Source organism: Lepisosteus oculatus, chromosome 10 (genome assembly GCF_040954835.1).
Source record: "Lepisosteus oculatus isolate fLepOcu1 chromosome 10, fLepOcu1.hap2, whole genome shotgun sequence".
In the NCBI taxonomy this organism is placed as follows: domain Eukaryota; kingdom Metazoa; phylum Chordata; class Actinopteri; order Semionotiformes; family Lepisosteidae; genus Lepisosteus; species Lepisosteus oculatus.
This window is the reverse complement of record NC_090705.1, coordinates 13,956,250-13,976,084: the sequence shown is the minus strand read 5'-3', so window position 1 is coordinate 13,976,084 and position 19,835 is coordinate 13,956,250. Positions and strand designations below refer to the sequence as shown.

General features: G+C 34.2%; 1 protein-coding gene across 1 annotated transcript in view; it reads left to right on the top strand.

The window, feature by feature from the left end:
• Positions 1-19,168, top strand: part of slc6a3 (solute carrier family 6 member 3) — a 34,051-nt gene extending 14,883 nt beyond the window's left edge. The window contains exons 11-15 of the mRNA XM_006635880.3: positions 999-1,098; positions 10,453-10,553; positions 13,175-13,342; positions 15,411-15,482; positions 16,047-19,168. Of these exons, the coding sequence (XP_006635943.2) occupies positions 999-1,098; positions 10,453-10,553; positions 13,175-13,342; positions 15,411-15,482; positions 16,047-16,070 (465 nt within the window). The 3' untranslated portion in view covers positions 16,071-19,168. The remainder of the gene's footprint in view (positions 1-998; positions 1,099-10,452; positions 10,554-13,174; positions 13,343-15,410; positions 15,483-16,046) is intronic.
• The last annotated feature ends 667 nt before the right edge of the window (positions 19,169-19,835 follow it).

Genomic DNA, 19,835 nt, shown 5'->3' with positions numbered 1-19,835 from the left:
TGTGTACACATTGGTTAAAGATCTTTTGGAGGAACAAAGGCAATTTTCAAAATTACTCCCTATACATGTGAATATTCTAATAATAATATGACAATGTTGTGACACTGCATAACATTTTACTTTTTCTGAAGGTGGCATTACAGTTTCATATCTATCTTGATCAAAGTGCGATTTCCACAGGCTATTTTCTATTTTGCATTAAAAGTAATCTAGTTGTAACTCTGAGAAAGTTGTATCTTGTCACGTTTAATTTTCAAAATTATAGGTTATGTAATCAAGAAAGCGTTAGATTTTCACTTTTACATTTCAATTTCGAATATCGAAATGAGCTTTAATCACACTGTATAAATGTGATTGGACTGATATTTATCATCAATATGTGTACACAAGTCTAATCTGTCTAAGAAATGAACATTATAGATGGATTATAGGGCTAGCTCAGTCAATTCACATTCTGTTTTAAGTTGATAATGTCAGGTGGTTAACTTCAATGAAGCAAACTTTGAACAGTTTTGCTACTCTGCAATGCTGGAAAGCTCAGTCATTATTATGGGCAAAGAGAATATTAATTAACATTAGCATACTTCTTATATGTCATTGCTTACTTTCAGAAAAAAAAAAGTTTCTAGCATTAAGAGCCACACTATTTGAAAAAAGCATTAATTCATAATTTGCACATTTCTTATTGATTAAAACTGTGCTCCAGAAGGTAAGAAAGAATGAAAAAGGATCTTGGAACAAATAGCAGATTTGGATGTGAATACCAATATATTCATTTTTGCATAGTTGTCATAAAACCCTTCACAGGCCTGTTTCACTTGATAAATTGTCTAGTTTCCAAAGAAAAAGAAAAGAGTATAAAAAAAACATCAGTAATAAACTGAAATCAGATGTGACACTCCACTTCTATGGATTGCTGCTATGTTGGTAGAATAGCAGATGACTCATTGACCCTGCTGTATCATCAGCTCTATGTCAAATGCTCATTTCTTTTTCAGGGTGGTATTTATGTGTTTACTCTCCTGGACCATTTTGCGGCAGGAACATCAATTCTCTTTGGAGTGCTCATTGAGGCTATTGGTATTGCCTGGTTCTATGGTAAGGCAGTATTTCTTTTTCATGTACTGCAATGCTGATTTATTATTAATTTCAATATATCATATTGGCAGTTTACGGTGTAAGGTTTTCTATAGTTTTCCAAACAGTGGATGAGTTCCATTCAATATAAAGTAAAATAGCATTTGTGTACAGCACTTAGCTTTTTCAGCCATGGAGCTCTTTTTTTACCTGGAACGAAATACTCAGAATTGTGAAACAAGTAAATGTTAAATTTTTTACTAATGATAAAAGCAAGTACCTATTATGTTTTGAATTGTGGTTTTAGATATGTTACAGTAGGCATTTCATAACAAAACAACAGCTATTTTGGAATAGTGTTCAAGTGTTTTTTTATTTATTTTTGGTAAAGTACTGCTCAAAATATAGGATTCTATTGAGAGACTTATTATATCCCTCCATATAAAGTTTTACTGTCTTGGAAATGAAATGATTCGCTCTATTCTTACAAATATAAGAATTTTTGCTACAAAAAGAGGTATCACTGCAGAGAGAGGTATCTCCTTTTTAGATTCATTGCGATTGATAAGCAAATATTTTTTGTACATGACTTTGTAGACAACAACTGTATGTCACCTATCAATTATAAAGGATGGTAGGATCCTTTTTCTCCTGCCAGGTTCTGCTTATCTCGTAGAATCACCAGTCCATTCACAGACCAACAGAAGACACTAGTTTTGTTTCAGTGCCCTTCTTATTTTCTAAAGATCTCAACATTGATCACTAGTCAGAAACACAACATATGTGACGCCAAAAGTAACTTGATTCCAGAGGACGAGCAGTCCATTTGGGTAATGGAGAAAGAGCAGTAGAAAATCCTAATTTCCTTATTTCACTATGCAATGCAACATGATTACATACTGTATATATATACAAAAAGAAAATATTCGTCTGCAGCAGTCTCTGTTGTGTTTTTGTGGCTCTGTTGAGAAGAACACCCACAAAAAAGAAGGATGCTGAACAACTCAATTTCTTCTGCCTCTGAAACGTTCTTTTCAACGTTCGGCTTACCGAAAATAGTACAGTCTGATCGAGGCACACATTTTTTATCTAGACTTTTTGTCTGTATTACAGTCTTTAGATATCACACATCAGGTGTCAAGTGCCTACCATCCTGAAAGTCAGGGAGCTCTTGAAAGATTTAATCAAACAATGAAATCTATGTTAAGAAAGTACTGTTATGAAACAGGAAAAGATTGGGATGAAGGCATTCCATTGATATTATTTGCGGTCCGAGAATCTATACAAGAATCTCTTGGTTTTAGTCCCGCAGAACTTGTATTCGGACATACTGCTAGAGGTCCATTAAAAGTGTTTAAAGAGAAAATGTTAGACATTGGAGAAAATCCTAAAACAAATGCACTAACATATGTAAGTATATCCGAGAGTGCCTTCATAATGCTTGTTCACTAGCAAGGGAGACATTAGGAGTAGTACAGAAAGGCATGAAGCGGTGTCATGACAAGAAAGCTGTTGCCCGCATATTTAACCCTGGTGACAAAGTTTTAGTTCTTCTGCCCATTCCTGGTTCTGCCCTTTCAGCACGTTTTTCTGGACCATACTGTCACGATCGTTACTCCTCCTCTTAAGGGCGCTCCAGCCCTTCCTCGTTCTGTCCCATTCCCCACACCTGTTCCTTATTCCAGCCCCTCTTTAGTTCCACCTTTAAAGCCAGACGCAGGCGATTGCTCGGGGCTTCTCATTGATTTCCGTGTCGTGAGAGCCCGGGGTCTTGCCGCGTCTGGCTCCGTTATGGTTTTAGTTTCCTGTTCTTGATTCCCTGCCCCGCCGGTCCCGACCCGGTTCTGGTTTTAACTACAGATGGATCCCCTGGTCTTGGACTAAACCTCCCGTCTTGGATTCCCTCTCTGGATTTACCCTTGGATTGTTCGCCCTGGATTCACTCCCCCCCGGACACTAGCACTGCATGGACACGCCCCCCTGTCTCCTGACCGACTCCTGCATGATATTTTCCCCTATTGTTTCTTCACCTTTTGGATCGTGTCGCCCGCATAGGGCCCGGAAAGAACTGTTCCTGACACATACACGATAGTTGAAAAACTTAGTGATACAGATTATGTTATTCGAACTCCTGACCGCAAGAGACAGACTCGAGTGTGCCATGTAAACATGTTGAAGGCTTATGTAAACAGAGAGACTTCAGAACAGAGTGATGTAGATAAGACTACAATGTCCGCTCTCTCATCGGCTGTAATAGCCAGTCCAGTTATAGACAATGTTGAAACTAAAACGATTGATGAGTATGGTTTAATTTTGTACAACGCACCTCAACAGTGTGCTCATTTATCAAATTCTGATATTTTGATGAACCTTCCCTCATTCCTAAGTCATCTGTCAGGTTCACAAAGTGAAGATATCATTAATTTAATTTGTCAGTTTCCAACATTATTTGGTGATATTCCCACTCAGACTAATGTGTTACACCACGATATTATCGTTAATGGTGCTAAACCTATAAAACAAAATGCCTATCGTGTTAATGTTACAAAAAGAAGAATAATGAAAGAGGAAGTAAACTACCTTCTTGAGAATGGATTAGCTAAGCCAAGCTATAGTTCTTGGAGTTCCCTATGCGTACTAGTACCTAAATCTGATGGAATTTATCGATTTTGTACAGATTATCGTAAATTGAATGCAGTCACTGTTCCTGACTCGTTTCCTTTGCCAAGAATGGATGATTGTATAGACAATTTAGGTTCTGCTCGTTTTGTGACTAAACTAGATTTATTAAAAGGGTACTGGCAGGTTCCTTTAACTCGTCAGGCTTCTGAAATTTCAGCATTTGTAACTCCTGATAAATTCTTGCAATATACGTCCATGGCATTTGGACTACGTAATGCACCTGCCACTACACAGAGGCTGGTCAATATAGTTTTAGCAGAAGTACCTAAGTGTAATGCTTACCTTGATGACTTAGTTATTTATTCGATGGACTGGAAGGGCCATGTGGCCTTGTTAAAAATGGTGTTTGAGCGTCTAGAGAAGGCAAATCTAACGCTCAACCTTGCAAAATGTGATTCGGAAAAGCCACTGTGACTTACTTAGGAAAAGAGGTCGGACAAGGTCAAGTTCGACCCATAGAAGCTAAGATATCCGCCATAAATGAGTTCCCAGTTCCTACCACAAGGAGAGAACCTCACAGATTTTTAGGTATGGCTGGATATTATAGAAGTTTTTGTAAAAACTTTTCTACTGTAGTGAACCCACTGACGAGTTTACTTAGCCCGAACAAAACATTCACCTGGTCCGAAGAATGTCAGCATGCATTTGAGAATGTGAAAGGTCTTTTGTGTAGTACTCCTGTACTTGCTGCCCCTGACTTCTCTTTGACATTTAAATTGGAGGTTGATGCAAGCGCTGTGGGAGCAGGAGCAGTATTGTTACAAGAAGATAATAATGGATTGGACCATCCAGTGTGTTACTTTTCAAAAAACTTTAATAAACATCAGTTAAATTACTCGACAATTCAGAAAGAAGCTTTGGCGTTACTACTCGCTTTACAATATTTTGAAGTTTATGTAGGTTCTAGCCACCTACCTATGTATTTACACTGCCATAACCCTTTGGTGTTTCTGCATTGTATGTATAATCAAAATCAGCGACTGATGCACTGGTCATTGATTATCCAGAACTATAATCTGGAAATTCTCCATAAGAGAGGGGCAGAAAATGTGTTAGCTGACGCCCTTTCTAGAATCTAACGAAGATTTGATTTCTTTTTGTTTTCGCTTTGTCCAAACATTAGATGTTTGTTTTTATGGGTGGGGGTGTTACGTCCCAGTGTGTGTTCTGTGTGTGTTTTTCTGTTATGTCCACACTGCTGACCCTTGATTGTTCTCCCTTCCCCATTGGCCTACCATTACACCACACTTTCAATATGATGTCATCATCAATCAGCCCTCAGCCAATCAGAACACATCTTATTCAGCATATAACATGGAGGTTTTTAGCAAGGAGAGGCCTTTTGTTTGACTTCGGTCCCGTTTGGTTTTGGTTATCGCTTCGCTTCGCTTCGCTTCACTTCTGGTTATTGCTTTGGCTTCGTTTGTTGGTTTGTTTTGCTTTGTGTGTGTGTATTTTTGTATAGCTTCGGCTTTGTTGTTTTGTTGGTTTTACGTTAGTTTCTTTGTACTTTCGTTTGTTTGTGTGTTCATCCTTGTTTTGTCATTACCTTGCCCCAGTGTTACATGTTCAACTTTTGTGTTCTTTTGTACCCTGCTCCTGTTTATTACTCGTTTTCCCTTATTTGTATTCCTGGTTCACTTGTGTTTTTGTGTGAACTTTTGGATATAAGGTTAGTTTAGGTTGTTGGGTACACTTTACACATAGTTGATTTTGTATTAGTACACTAGTTAGTACGGGTGAGTGCCATTTGTCTTGTATGGTTTTGGGTAGTCAGTGCAGGTTAGCTAGGGCGTTGAAGACGCCGAAGACCGTGTGTTTCGGGTTTTCTTTTGTAGTCAGATTAGGTTTCCCTCACTGTCCTAGCCAGCTCTATTTTGTTTGTTATTTTCTTTTCTTTGGCACCACTCTAGTTCCTTACCCTTATCACGCTTCCTAGTCCCTCACCAAAACCCCCCCTGCTTCCAAAAGAATTATCCTAAATGTTACACCCCTTTACCCCTATACACTTGGGGTCGTAACAGCTAGGCTGCATTGGAAGTTCTCCTGCAGGCTACACTCTGTTCCATTCTGTCTGTTCAGTATCAGCTCTCCTGGCCTGTGTCTTTGTTCCTTGTCCCCAGAACAAAGAAGAGATCAAAGTCCCAACACTGTTAGTTAGTACTACTGCCAATATCTCTCTTGGTCTGTGTTTCCTGGACCAATTGTTGCTCTCTCCTGTGGTCTTGCAGAAAGTAGATTTCCTTGCCCTGTCCTCCTTGTGTCAAAGGGCTTGTGGGAGGAAGAGGGATCATCCATCTGTTCAGACTTAGAGCTTTCTGTCCTTTTCATTAGCCAGTCCCCCTCTGAGGGGGGTTGTCACTGTCTCAGTAAGGGGCAGGTGTATGCAGTTGCTTACAGGAAGACACAAAACTCTATTCATTCCTTTTTTATCAGGGGAAATTTATCTTTGGCTAGCTAATCACAAGATTTGCCATGGTATTTTAAACTGAATTTCAGTTTCCTGACTCAGACAATGCTGGATGCTGTCACATGGTTATTCTTTGGCCAGGTATGGCATTAATAACAGAGACAGTAAGCAAAGTTTATGGCCTTACAATGTTTTTTTTGGTTGGTTAAAATACCTTTTAAAGTCCAGCACACGTCTGGTGATTGGTTATGCCATCAGCAGGTGTAATGCCTTTCTCCACCTTGCAGGTTCTTATTGATTGGTCATCTTTTCAATAAATTATTGTGACCTGAAGCTAAGTAATCCTCCAAATGTAATGTGCTTTAAAGGTATCAAAATGAACTCAATTTTTTGAGGTCCTGGTTTGTGTTTTGTCACGGATGTCTGAAAACGGGACGAACAGTGGAGAGGCAGGAGAGCAAAAATGATCCTATGCGTAGCGGCAGAACGGGAAAAAGGCCTGGGCTCGTTAGTGCAAAGAAACATCCGAACGTCAATGCTGATCCCGGGCAGAGTGCAAGACCCGGAAATATATAGCCCCAGAGTGTGAGAAACACTGGAAGGACAGCAGATAACCAGAAATGAGAGACAGGACAGAGAAGGAGCGCCCTCTGGCTACAGAGGGCGTCACATGTTCTCTCTTGCCACATAGGCCAATGAGTACTTATACTTTTCATTTAGCTTTTAATACAAAGTTTATCTACACTTAAAAAAAAGAAATTAATGTCATAGTTACATCACATATTGTACATCTCTGAGCAAGTAACACTGCTTTTGTGCCTCTATACTCAATATTGATTAGGTGCACTACCACATTTTATTGACTGATCCAGCTTATGTATTAATAATGTGGCATTTTCAACATCATCCTTCAGTTTACTAAACAAATTGATTTGCTGTTATGGAAAATAAAGCCAATATATTATTTTTAGTGATTAGAGTGAGGCAATGTGGCAGCATGTGAGCTGTCTTAACTAAACAAGCAAAGCTCAAAATTCAAAGCTGAGAAGTAGGGAGAAGAAAAATACCTTAACAGTATTCCGCTGTGGAGATATTGGTTTTTCTTTTTTTCTTTTCAGCTCAAAATAACCTCTACTTTTGATATTACCTCAATATTTTGTTGTAATTGATACAAGGACAAATACATCAGATACAAGGACACTATACAGTATACGGCAGATGATAATTAAATGTTTTACAGGATATAGGGTCAGTGATTAAATGTAAAATAAAATGTGACTTCGTTGTATATGTATTAGTATGTATTCATTGTTTAATATGTATTTTTAAAAATATTATTATATCTTTAACCAAAAAAATAAAATTGGTATAACCTGTTTAAGACCTTAGGCTGAAAAGATCAGCACAAAAAATTAAATTAAAATTAAATTTTAAAAAATCAGTACTTCACTTAACTCAAAATTTGAAATCAATTGATGGAAATCCTATTGAGCCCTCTTGGCTTTCTGGTCAGTCTGTCACTTTGCTGCAGTCTTTCAGTGGAGTAAACAAAACTGTGTGGTGTATACTGCATTACTGCAGGGCTTCACTGGCCTTTTGAAGACCTCAATCATAACTAAAAGAAACCTTAAGCACTTGCCCTTAAGTGACTTATTTGCTTATCTTAGTTTACAATAATGGTATTCATAATCCATTCTTCTGAAATGTTTATTCTGGGGAAGAAGAAGATTTGGAAATATGCAACCAGGTGATCTTAATAAAGGAATACAATATGTAAACTAGGTTAAAACTGCATAGTCCCTCTGGTACTGTATACAGAATACATTTCTGATTTGTAGCAGGATAAACATTTCATTTATAAAACACTTGATTCTTGATTTCTTAATACAATGTCCCAAAACCAAATAATTGTACACTTTTATACTGGGATTTTCCAAATTGTGGCAACAACGTTCTATTAATTACACAATAGAGATGAACACATTTAATTAGATACACTAGAGAATCATCTCTTCAGGAGTAATTGATACAAACATGCATTTGACAAATAATATGATTTAATAAATGTAAAAATAATCAGCTAAAACCATATGCTTACAAGTGTATAGTACTGTATCATGGGATTTAAATGGTTCAGTAAGATTAAAAGCATCAAAGGTAGTTGGGCAGTCCAGTTGTGTCTATGGTGATGTGATTAAAGCTTCATCACAGTTGTTCACCACCCACCACAAAACAATCACTTTTCCTTCATGTTTTACATGAAATTGATAATTGTTAACAAACAAAATGTGTAATTGTTTTTATTTAGGACTTAAAAACTCTGGTTACAAGGAATCTTCCCTCTGTATTTACATACATTCTTAATGGGAGATGGTTTTTATTTTAGTTTGAATTAGGTAATATTTTTCAGGAACATTAATTGAAAACAATCTGTGTTTGGATTATAAATTGGTTAATAGACAGGAAACAGAGGATTCAGATAAGGGTGTAAATGCTAAAAATTAAGGTGAAGCAATTGGTGTGGTACCACATGAGTCTGTATCAGGACCACTGGTCTTCCTGATTTATATCACAAATCTAGATTTTGGCATAGAAAGAAATCTAGTCTATTTTGCAGATAATACCAAACTAGAAGAATTAGCAAAAACTGCAAAAGCTGCAAAATAAATCCAAAAGGCTTTAGATCAGCAACGGGCAGACAATGATAGTATTTCATATGTATCAAATGCAGAGAATTAAATGAAGATGACAGAAATATTGGCTACAAACATAAAATGGGAAACACTTAGCTTTAAAAAGCTACATACTGTATATAAAAGATTTAGGTTTTCATGCTGGTGTATAATTTTCAACTTTTAAGTAATGTAGGGAAGCAACAGAAAACAGCAAACAATTCTAGCATGTGTAAAATATGTATAGAAAGTGCTGAATTTAAATCAAGAAATGTTATGCTAAAAGTGTATAAAGAAAAAATATTTGATAGCTCAGAGAAGAGCAACCAGATACATTTGTGGGCATTCAACAAGAATGACCTGCACTGACAAGCTAAAATTACTGAACTTCACACATAGTCAGTCTTGAAATGAGAAACAGAATGAGGAGGTTGGATTCAAGTATTCAAAAATTTCAAAGGCATTGACAAAGTCAACCCAATGTACTTCTTCAGAATAAAAAATGAATACAAGTGAAAACTATGTGGAAGTTCACAAAAAAAGGAGGCACTTCTATACAAAAGGATTGTGGAATGCTGATGAAGCTTTCCTTCAACAAATAGCTGGATCCTTGGATCAGTTGACTGCTGAAAAAAACATTTAACCAAGAAGACCTTCTCTTGTTTGTAAACATTTATGTGTTCTTATATCATAAATACAGGCATTTTTACTAACTTGTCTTTGCTGCTTTGCAATGGACTGAAATGCCGTAATCACATTCTTCACATTTCTCTTACTTACTGGGAAAATACTTGTTATCCTGGCTAAACTAGGCATTATGAAGTGGATATTTTATTGTTCTTTTGTTGTATTTGAGGTTTTTAATTTTAATTTTGATATATATATATGAAAAATGTATTAAAACTTTGGAAACCACATACATACTGTATTTAAAACATGGAGGTAGCATAAAATCAGTAAAATAATAATAAAAATAAACTCTGATACCTGACTGTCAAAGATATACCCCAAAACGATGAATAATTTTGAGACACATTCTAGTTGCTCTTTTTCTCTGGTACAGCACTGGTGGAAGTAATGATTTCAGTCAAACTTTGATCAGACAAATAGTTATTAACAGTGAATAGTAACAAAACAAAACAACACAAACATTGAACATACAACATTAAACTTTTACACCTGTAAAAAGTACACTGCATCTCAGAGGCCAGAGGATTCAAGGCCTCAGGACAGCAAGCTCTGTATTACATGGTTCATATTACTTAGTCAGAATCTTGGTCTACTTTTCAGAACAAGATCTCCCATTGCTCAAGTTAAGAGGAAGAGAAGCATGAGGGTGTTTCTTCTTTTTGTATCTTTCTTTTATATTCTTTTTAGTCCTACCTTTTATGCTGTGATTCTCTGTGTTGTAACTTCTAATCAAGAGAAAACTAGAGGAAACCCTTTGATTCTCTTTGATCATCTGTCTCTCAGCACACTGACAGCTACTGTATGTAAACATCTTGAATTCTACCCAGTGTTCCCAGGTTCTCTGTTTAGGCCTAGATACCAGACTTTGAAAACAGTAGTTTGTAACAGTATTTAATACACAAGTCTTTGTTTTTATTTAAGGAGTTGATCGGTTTAGTGATGATATAAAGGAAATGATAGGTCATCGACCTGGCTTGTACTGGAGACTGTGCTGGAAGTTTGTAAGTCCTTGCTTCCTATTGGTAAGTCAATATTTTGATTTGTTTTCATTTAATTGAACCACGAAAGCTTAAAGTCCAAACACATAGAAAGTGATAAATATTTTCTTTGTAATGTGATATAAAACATTTAATGCAGTATCCTTTAATTTGGTAGAATATACAGTACTGTATTTTAGGATCAGATCACTCAGGAGGATAATTCATACAGTATATCACAGCACTGATGTCACAATATATGTCAAAATAAATGCCAAAAATATAAAAAATGTAATTGCTGCTTCAACATACTGCATTTATTGTAAAAATAAATACAAATTATTGTAAAAACTAATTCTTAAATAAAAATTCTGAATAATCGAAAGTTTACAGTGCACGTCTACAGTGAGCAGCCACAAGAAACATTCCACATCTATTAAAAATAAATAACTTTTTCCTGTGACTTACACTATGGAACACTGATGCACATACATGCCTGTTCACCTAATCTAATGACATAGACAAAATCATCACACCACTGATTATTGTTGAGAAACTTGCACTTATTTATAGCTTCAGTTACAAATAAAGATAATTAATTTGCCACAAGACTGCATTTCCACAAGAATGTATTAAGAATTTACTCTAATACAGCATTACCATTCAATTCAATATTATACTTATGCAAAACATTACATATTTTGCCCATACAAAAAATAAATTATAAAAGATCTAGCCTAAAACAGTTCATATAGCTATAGAACAAAAACTGTTTCTGAACTTAATAGTAATTATGTTAATAGATAGCATTTACAGGATGGAAGAAGAAAAAAAAGGTATGGTGGGAGATATTTATCTGCAGCAATAGATGTGACACAGTCTGGCAAGAGATGGTGGATTACATTTTATGATCTAAGATACTTATGTCTAGTTAACACTTACATTAAAATGTCTAAACTTTCCAAGCTAAAAAATGTTGTGTTGGCCTGACCCACATTTACCACTTTTGAGTTTTCTTACAATATTTATTTTGTTGTCTTGAGATTGCTGGAGATTATTTAACCACGATTCTAGTAAGAATCAGCAATTTTAAATACTGCCCCCTGGTGCTAAGAGATTTTTATTGGTCAAGCATACATTTCTCCAAAGGCATGCTTGGATTTTTATTTTATAGAACTGTGTCAATATTTCAAAGACATAGTTAATTAGACAGAAACATTTTTTTATATTTTCCGCTTCTATAAGTAGCACATTCTGACTGGTTTTAATTTTTTTTGGAATTTTAGTTCTGGTCACAATCACAAACCTCTGGACTTTCATGAGACCTCTGAGTGAATAACTGGTAACAGAAACTTGCCACTTTCTTTGAGCTAGAATCATCATTTTATCTTTTATCTTTTATCTTTTTATTTTTGACAATGTAAATCAGCTCTGTTTCTGTACTTAGTAGTAGAAAGAGGGATTTGCACCAAATTGGTGGTAAAGGTTTGTGTAAAAATATTAACACCTATACACCTTGAGCTAATTAAAAATATTATTATAACTCTGTCAATTTTAAGACATACTTATTGATCCTTATAATACCAAGTTTCATCAGTTTCATTTTTCTCAAGATGATGAGAAAATCAAGCAAGAGAAAATCATTCACATCATCAAGCAAGATTATGTGAATTATCACATAAATTGACGATTAAGCATCTAATCATTTTTTAGATTAAGTTGAATATATAAAGGTTTAAGAGATACTCTGTTATTAAATAGAATGTCCTATATTTTATTATGGCAGCCTACTGGATTGCATGGGAAAATATTTACAGATCAGTGAGACTTCCCTTTGTTCATTTGACCCTTTTTGTCTGCCAGAAGCCAACTGGTAAATGTCTTTTTTGCATCTGTTGTTGGTAGAACATTCTCATGTGAGGCAACAATTTGATGGAACTAATTCCCCAAATGTACTGGAGACTCTGAAACTAGTTTCACTAAATCAATTTGCTATATATTTTTATTTCATTTTCTATTTGCTTCTGTTGTATATTATTTGTGCTACTGTACAACATTTTGAGTTTTTTGAATGCTCATAATCAAATTGTATCATCATTATTATTATTAATCATCACTGTGCAAACACTGAGGTTCATGGGAATAAATAATAAATATGTTATAAAAGCACCCACAGATATTCAGTAGGCAGCTGCAGTTCTGAGGGGACACATTCTGATGAAAGAAGAACTTGAGAACATCATCATTACTGGAAGAACAGCAGGGAAAAAGAGCAGGCGGAGACCAACAGAAATCTACTTGAAAAGCATAAACAAGAACATGAGCATCATGCCAAATGAAGTCCAGTGGAAGACCATGATCGCCAACTTCCTGGAAGGACATGGTACCTGAATGATGAGATATTGAGTAGTGGTGATCTTAGGGTTAGTTTAAGGGTTAGGGTAAGATTGCAGTTAGGGTTAGCACAAACACTACGGTATATCTATAGGTGCTATGAATTAATGTCTATTACACCTTTATCTATACAACTTAATCTAAAACATTCCAAAAGTCACTATATACATTTTGAATTATGCTTTCTGATTTACATCAGACATGTATTTTTCTTTTGTTCTTTAAATTGTAGTCATCTTTGAATGATGTTCTCCTTTTGTTTTATCTTTTAGTTTATGGTGGTTGTCAGCTTTGCAACATTTAACCCTCCATATTATGGAACATATGTGTTTCCAGTTTGGGCAAACATGATTGGCTGGTGTGTAGCCATATCCTCTATGACAATGGTACCCATATATGCCATCTACAAATTCTGTGTCCTACCAGGAACATTTCGAGACGTAAGTATAAACATTTTCCAGGAAACATTCATAAAGAACAGATTTTCTTAACAAAAGGTAGACTTTCATAAATTTAAGGATATCTTTAGAAACAATTATTTATTTGTGGTACCTACTGTACTTATGGTAATTAAACTGATTATACAGTATTTACAATAGAGCAGGCCATGTACTGGCCATGTACAGGCCATGAACTGTAAATAAAACCCTTACCTCCATGCTAAATTAACATGCTTTTTTCACTTAAAATAAAATAAGACTAAATAAATTGGAAAGTGAAATTAATATTTTTAGTATTCTAATTTAACAGTTGCTAAACATAATTGAAGTAGTTCAGGTGGGTAGCTGCGTCAGCATGTGTAGGCTGCAAAGGAACAAGTAATAGGTTTATTCCATGCTGAAAAAAAAAGTAAGAAAACACAACATTTCAGCCGTGGAGTTTGTATTTAATAATGGTAATGTAATAAATCTGTTTTGATCTCCACGGCCAAACTTTGTGTTTTCTTTCTTCTTTTTTCAGCATGGAATAAACATAATTAAATGGTTTTCCTTTTGTTGAGTAATATTAGGAGTTTGTATTTTCTATTCCAAAAAATGGGTAGGAAAAGTTATGTATATGTGCAGTGTATATATTTATGCGTATGGCATAATTAAATATACAGTAACTTTGACCTGTTACAACTTATAACGTATTGAACACCACTTTTCTTCTGCAAAATGAGTCACACCTAAAATACGTGACATGTCTGTGCAAAGCCATTCTGGGTAAATCCCCATCATACAATATATCTAGTCTTTTCTAAACTATTATGCAGTTTATAAGACTTAAAGTTCATACACAGTTTAGGAAAAAAGTTCTTCCTGTGAATCACGATCTGTGAATAAACTCTGAAAATCCTTAAATTAAGTAAATTTACTTATTCCAGTTATTCAAGGTTTGTATTTATTTCATATCTAAAATATTCTCATTTTATTTAATATTTTTAACATGCCTGAGAATAACAATATTAACTGTATTTACTGCTTAATTATGTGTGTGTGATTTTTAATCTCAAGTAACAGCCTGGTAAAATTTTCATTATATTAAACAAGATGAAAAAAAATACTACCTAAATCCTACAAGAAAATATATATTAGAAAAAAAAAGTTTGTTTATATTATATAAAGCTTTTTGTGATTTCAAGGGCATGGATATTCCTAACCACATCAAACTAATGTCCACGAAGTTTTACTGAGATGATTCAGATCAGATCTATTTCTATTACATATAACTTGCAAATCCTCAATATTTTAGGATGTGCTGTTATGTATCAAAATCCTTATTTGCAAAAGATTGGTCAGTGAGTTTAAGATTTAAAATTTCAACTCCACCTGGAAGTAGTATGTAAATACAGTAGTATGTCCTACGTAAAGCATTGTTGTATTTGGATTTGTTGTATTAATTTCTGTATTTGTAAAGACAAATATGCTAAATTTCTGTCTTTATAAACTAATTTTGGAACACAAGAGTTTAAAAGATTCTAGGTACTAGTTTTCTCAATGACAGAGGTGGCAAACATAAATTCTACACGTGTTGCCTACCACCAATGAGCCAGAAAAGTGATTAACAGTAGAAGGGACCAGAACATTCTTTTTGCTATAGGCCTTGGTTAATTTCAGTACTTAAAAGTTTGGCTTATGTTCTCAATAAACATAACATAAACATATCATAAACAGTACTTATTAGCACTAAGCTAACTAAGCTTAAAGAAAGCAATTATGACTGTAGTACACAGTAAAGTGCCTTTCCAGCTTCAGTCATACTCAGGCAGTCCTAATGGCATGCAAACATAGTGTAAAACTACGCTACCATGCAAAGATACTCTGACTCAAGTTAACTAATTTTTTGGCTTTACCAAGAATGTTTGGTATACACTGATCTGTGAAGTACCAGAATGCACTATGATGATGTACAGAAATTACCACCAAAAAAAGCACATACTTCTTATGCTATACATCTTTTATTTATATGTATTGCAGAAACTTTGTTATGCAATAAATTAATGAAACATCTGGCTTTTTGTTTCAGAAATTAGCATATGCAATTACCCCAGAGAAAGAGCATCACTTAGTGGAAAATGGCGAAGTTCGACAGTTTACAGTATGTTTTGTCAGTTACTTTACCTGAGCCTTTAGTTTTTCATTCTATAAAAATGTAAAATAATTGTGATTGACAAATCTTTGTTATGTTTTATCAATTATCCTTTACCATGTAAATTCACCTCAAATGCATTTACATATATTGAAGAAAAACAGGATCTGTATACTAAGGACTTACTGTAGCTGCCATTTTAAGACTTTGTCCAAAAACTATGGCTTAAGTATTACAGAGTCAAGTACTGCAAGAATATGTGGATTTTACATGACTGTCAATGCATTTTAATTCATTTATATTTCTGATAGTTTTGTCAGGACTTGCTTTAGAGTGTTGCAGTCAATTTTTGTTAGCATGTAACACAAAATTGTAACACTTCCAGTATAGGTTTAAGATGGTTTAATTACTGTTTAACATGTTTGCGTCTTAATTTTATTTTCCTAAGACAGTCAAAGATGAAGCAACACATTGCCAAAATGTTTTATGCATCTGGTCCTACAGTAGATCCTTTGAATTGTCAATCAAATGTGATGTACTTTTGTTTTCTGTATTTCTTAAATATTTCCACAGCTTCATCACTGGTTGATGGTCTGAGTTTCACAAGGAAGAAAGGAAGTCTCATTATTTAATTATGTACAGGAGGTGAATAAGGAATTCTCTGTGACTGAAGATGGTGACTTCCTGGATGTGTCAATGAAACAGTAAAAATAGTTTATGTTTTATCTGTAATTGGAAATGTAGCTGTAAAGTGACTTTGATCACAATGTTTTTGACGTATGTCAATATCAATCTTAATTCTATATACAATGACTGTTACAGTGGGTTATGTCACAACCCAGTATTTTATTGTGATCTGAGTTTAAACTGAGCCTATAGATGCATACTGATCTTGATAAAAATGCATAAAGGAAATTTCATGAGGAAACATTGGTAAAGTAACATTTGTTTGTATGTAGTTTTTATATACTTTGAACCATATCAAATTGCATATCAAAGAAAAAAGTTAGGACATTTAAGGAAAAATATATTTGTACCTTCTAAATATTCAATATAAACATTGGCTAATTATTAAAGATCATGTTTTATTTTATAATCATATTTTATAATCTAGACATAATATTTCTTTACATGCTTAGTGTCTTAAAGATTTTATTAGACTACCAATAGTGGTTAAATACAGTACATCTATTTAGGTTTTGCTGTTTAGTTTTATTTCTGCATTATTATGTATAGTACAGTGGCTTATATTAAAAGTCAACATTAGATCTAAAAAATATTTTTCACTCTGCAATTAACACTAAACATGAAGAACAGGGAATAATCATGGAAATGATCAAATAAAGAAGCCTCCATATGCTGTATGGGAATATCTAACAATTTTAAGTCTGCCGTTTTGAGTAACTGCCAGGTAAGATATCAATACTGTTTTTTCTTTTGCTGCTGTTCTTACAGTATGTAAATGAGGATCTTATTTAAATATGCTGCTGCTGCCAAACAGCAGAATAGAAGAGCTTAGCTGAAGTTCGGGAGCGATGAAAATAACCAGGGCTTTTGCCCTGTTCTAATTCATAATCATTTTCAAGCTCATTTCTCAAAACTATATACAGAATATATATATATACTGTACACATAATAAGCAGCTAATGCCCTTCTTTTCACATTTTGCTGCAAGCATCCCTCCTCCACCACATCTTTGCAGCTGCCCCTTGGTTAACTCCTCGCTCTGCATGGGGGTCCTTGCCTTTGCCTAGTCGACTGGCCCTAAACCAAATGGAATAAATCAGATTTCACAATACCTTAATTCTTAAAAAAAAATCCTCAATCATATTATTCATTGGGGTGTTGTTCTTCATGAAATTAGTTCAGGTAATCACACAAGGTTATGTGCTACTTCTTCATGTTTGATTATTGCAATTGGTTCTGTTTTTTCTAAATCTATCACTATTTTATTTTTCCAGCTTTCTAGTTTTGTATAAAGCATACAGTATACTGTAGGATTTTCCGTATTTGCCAAGATAATGATAATTGTATACTACTTGTACTTAGACAAAATAATCAAATACTTGTTCACAGCACTGTCTAAGTCTGTTTGTCTATATATATCTTTAGATGATTTTTGAATAGTTTGTACAAACACAGATAATGTCCATAAAACTACAGACACAAATGAAAGACAATCTGACAGCACCATTCTAAATGAAGGCATATTGGCAGAGCAGTTTCATGTGACATGTGACTATTACTGAATTTAACTCTATAACTTATAAAAAAGCCTTCAGAAATTACCTTTTTTCTCAATACACAGCTGTACTTTATGTAAAAAGAAAACATTTTTCTTTCTTTTCAACAGTAACAAATGCTTTGTGATTATAAATCTGGCAAACTGCTAATTAGTGTATGGTCTGGACTTTTGCCCTAAAGGGGGGCACAGGGTTAATTAAACACCCTGTTGATTCTTATGTCCAAAACTAATACTAAATCAGCACTCTATCCAATTATTTTTGTTTTGCATAAACTTAACCAACATTGTTACTAACTCACTTTAGTTACATACAGATCTCCTCTATTTGTCAAAGCTGTGTGATAGCTAATGAGATTTTAATTATTGCTCCATTCAGGAGAACGGTTGCTTGATCACCTTTTATTTTGAGTCTAACCAAAAGAAAAAATATCCTTAAACTTAAGCAGGAAGGAAGATAAAATCATTTGTAGCTCAATTTTGTTTATCAAGTGTGGATGTACTGCTACGTTCATAATAAGTGGATATTTTTTGCCTGTTATCAGCACCAAAGTTTAGGGCAACATACTTTGTTTTGGAGACTATATTAAACAAAAGTGCTCATTTATCACTTCCCAGAAAGTCTTATTTAGTAGCCAAGGATATTAAGAATGATTTTATGATTTGGAACAAAGGGGAACATTTATTTTTGTAATATTCTGCATACGGTACCACCTATTGTATTGTATTGTATTTTATTCTGTAAAAAATGTTTATATGGTATTTTTTCTTTGATATTGTGCTCTAAACAATCATGTGAGTGATTATTTTTTTACTAAAATATCCCCATATTAACTCAGTACACTATCTCATCAAAATGAGTCTATAAAAAAAGCCATGAAACACAAACTGAAAGTTTATCCTCAATCTTATAGTAGCATACAGTACATATTTTCACAACAGATTCATCAAAATTATATAAAAAGAAATATAATAAACTTTAATTTTAAAAATCTCCACTTTTAAAAGCCACTTAAATTAAATACTAAAAATATTATGCTTAAGGGTAAAATGAAAATGTTTTAATTGAAGGAATGCTGCTGTTTTAGAATGATGTTTCAGAACTAATGTATTGATTTCTCAGTATGATAGTCACTCCCTTGATTAATGTTTAACTACAATGTAATAGTAAATCCACATTACATGTTGTGTATACACAACTAAGTGCAATTTTCTAGTTAATTGTAACATTTCAACATTTTCATATCTGTTGTGAGCTGTGATTGTCAGATGACATACAGTATACTAAAAATGTCTTCATTGTTTGTATGTACTGAGTAAATGTCAAGTTGTTTTAAAGTAGCTGACTGTGTGTTAAACTGATTTTTAACTAAATGTTTTGTATGATATATAACAACTTGTTAACACACAAATGATGGCTAAATAAAAATAAAAATACCATTTATGTAGCTGATTCTTTATCATGCTTCTACTGTATCTCAACTATACCTACTGTACAGAACATCCTTCAGTAATAATATATTCATTAAAACCTCTTAAAATGAAACTAAAGGGAACTGAAGCAACTTCTTCTGGGTGGAGCGCTGGATCTGCGGCTGTGGCTGGAAGGTTGTTAGTTCAATTCCCGCGGCCGGCAGAGGAATCCTATTCCGCTGGGCCCCTGAGCAAGGCCTTTAACCCCAACTGCTCCACGAGCACTGTACAATGGCTGACCCTGCGCTCTGATCCCAAGCTTCTCTCTCCCCGTCTGTGTGTCTGATGGAGAGCAAGCTGGGGTATGTGAAAAGACAAATTCCTAATGCGAGAGATTTTATATGGCTAATAAAGTGATCTTATCTTATCTTATTTATAGGCTGCTATACTGAAATGATATACAGAATATTATATTAATGACCATACAAAATAAATACATAATGCCTATGAAAAATAGAAATTCAATACAGATATATGCATTGTATGTAATGTTCCAGCAAAATTAATAATTTTGCTTCTCCAGAAGTGCACATTGATCTTTTGTGTGTATGGCATTAAATTAGTTCACTTATTTTTGAATAAATACCTTTTTAAATACTGGAAGGAAATATTTGCAAACTACACATGCCAAGATAATCAGACACAAT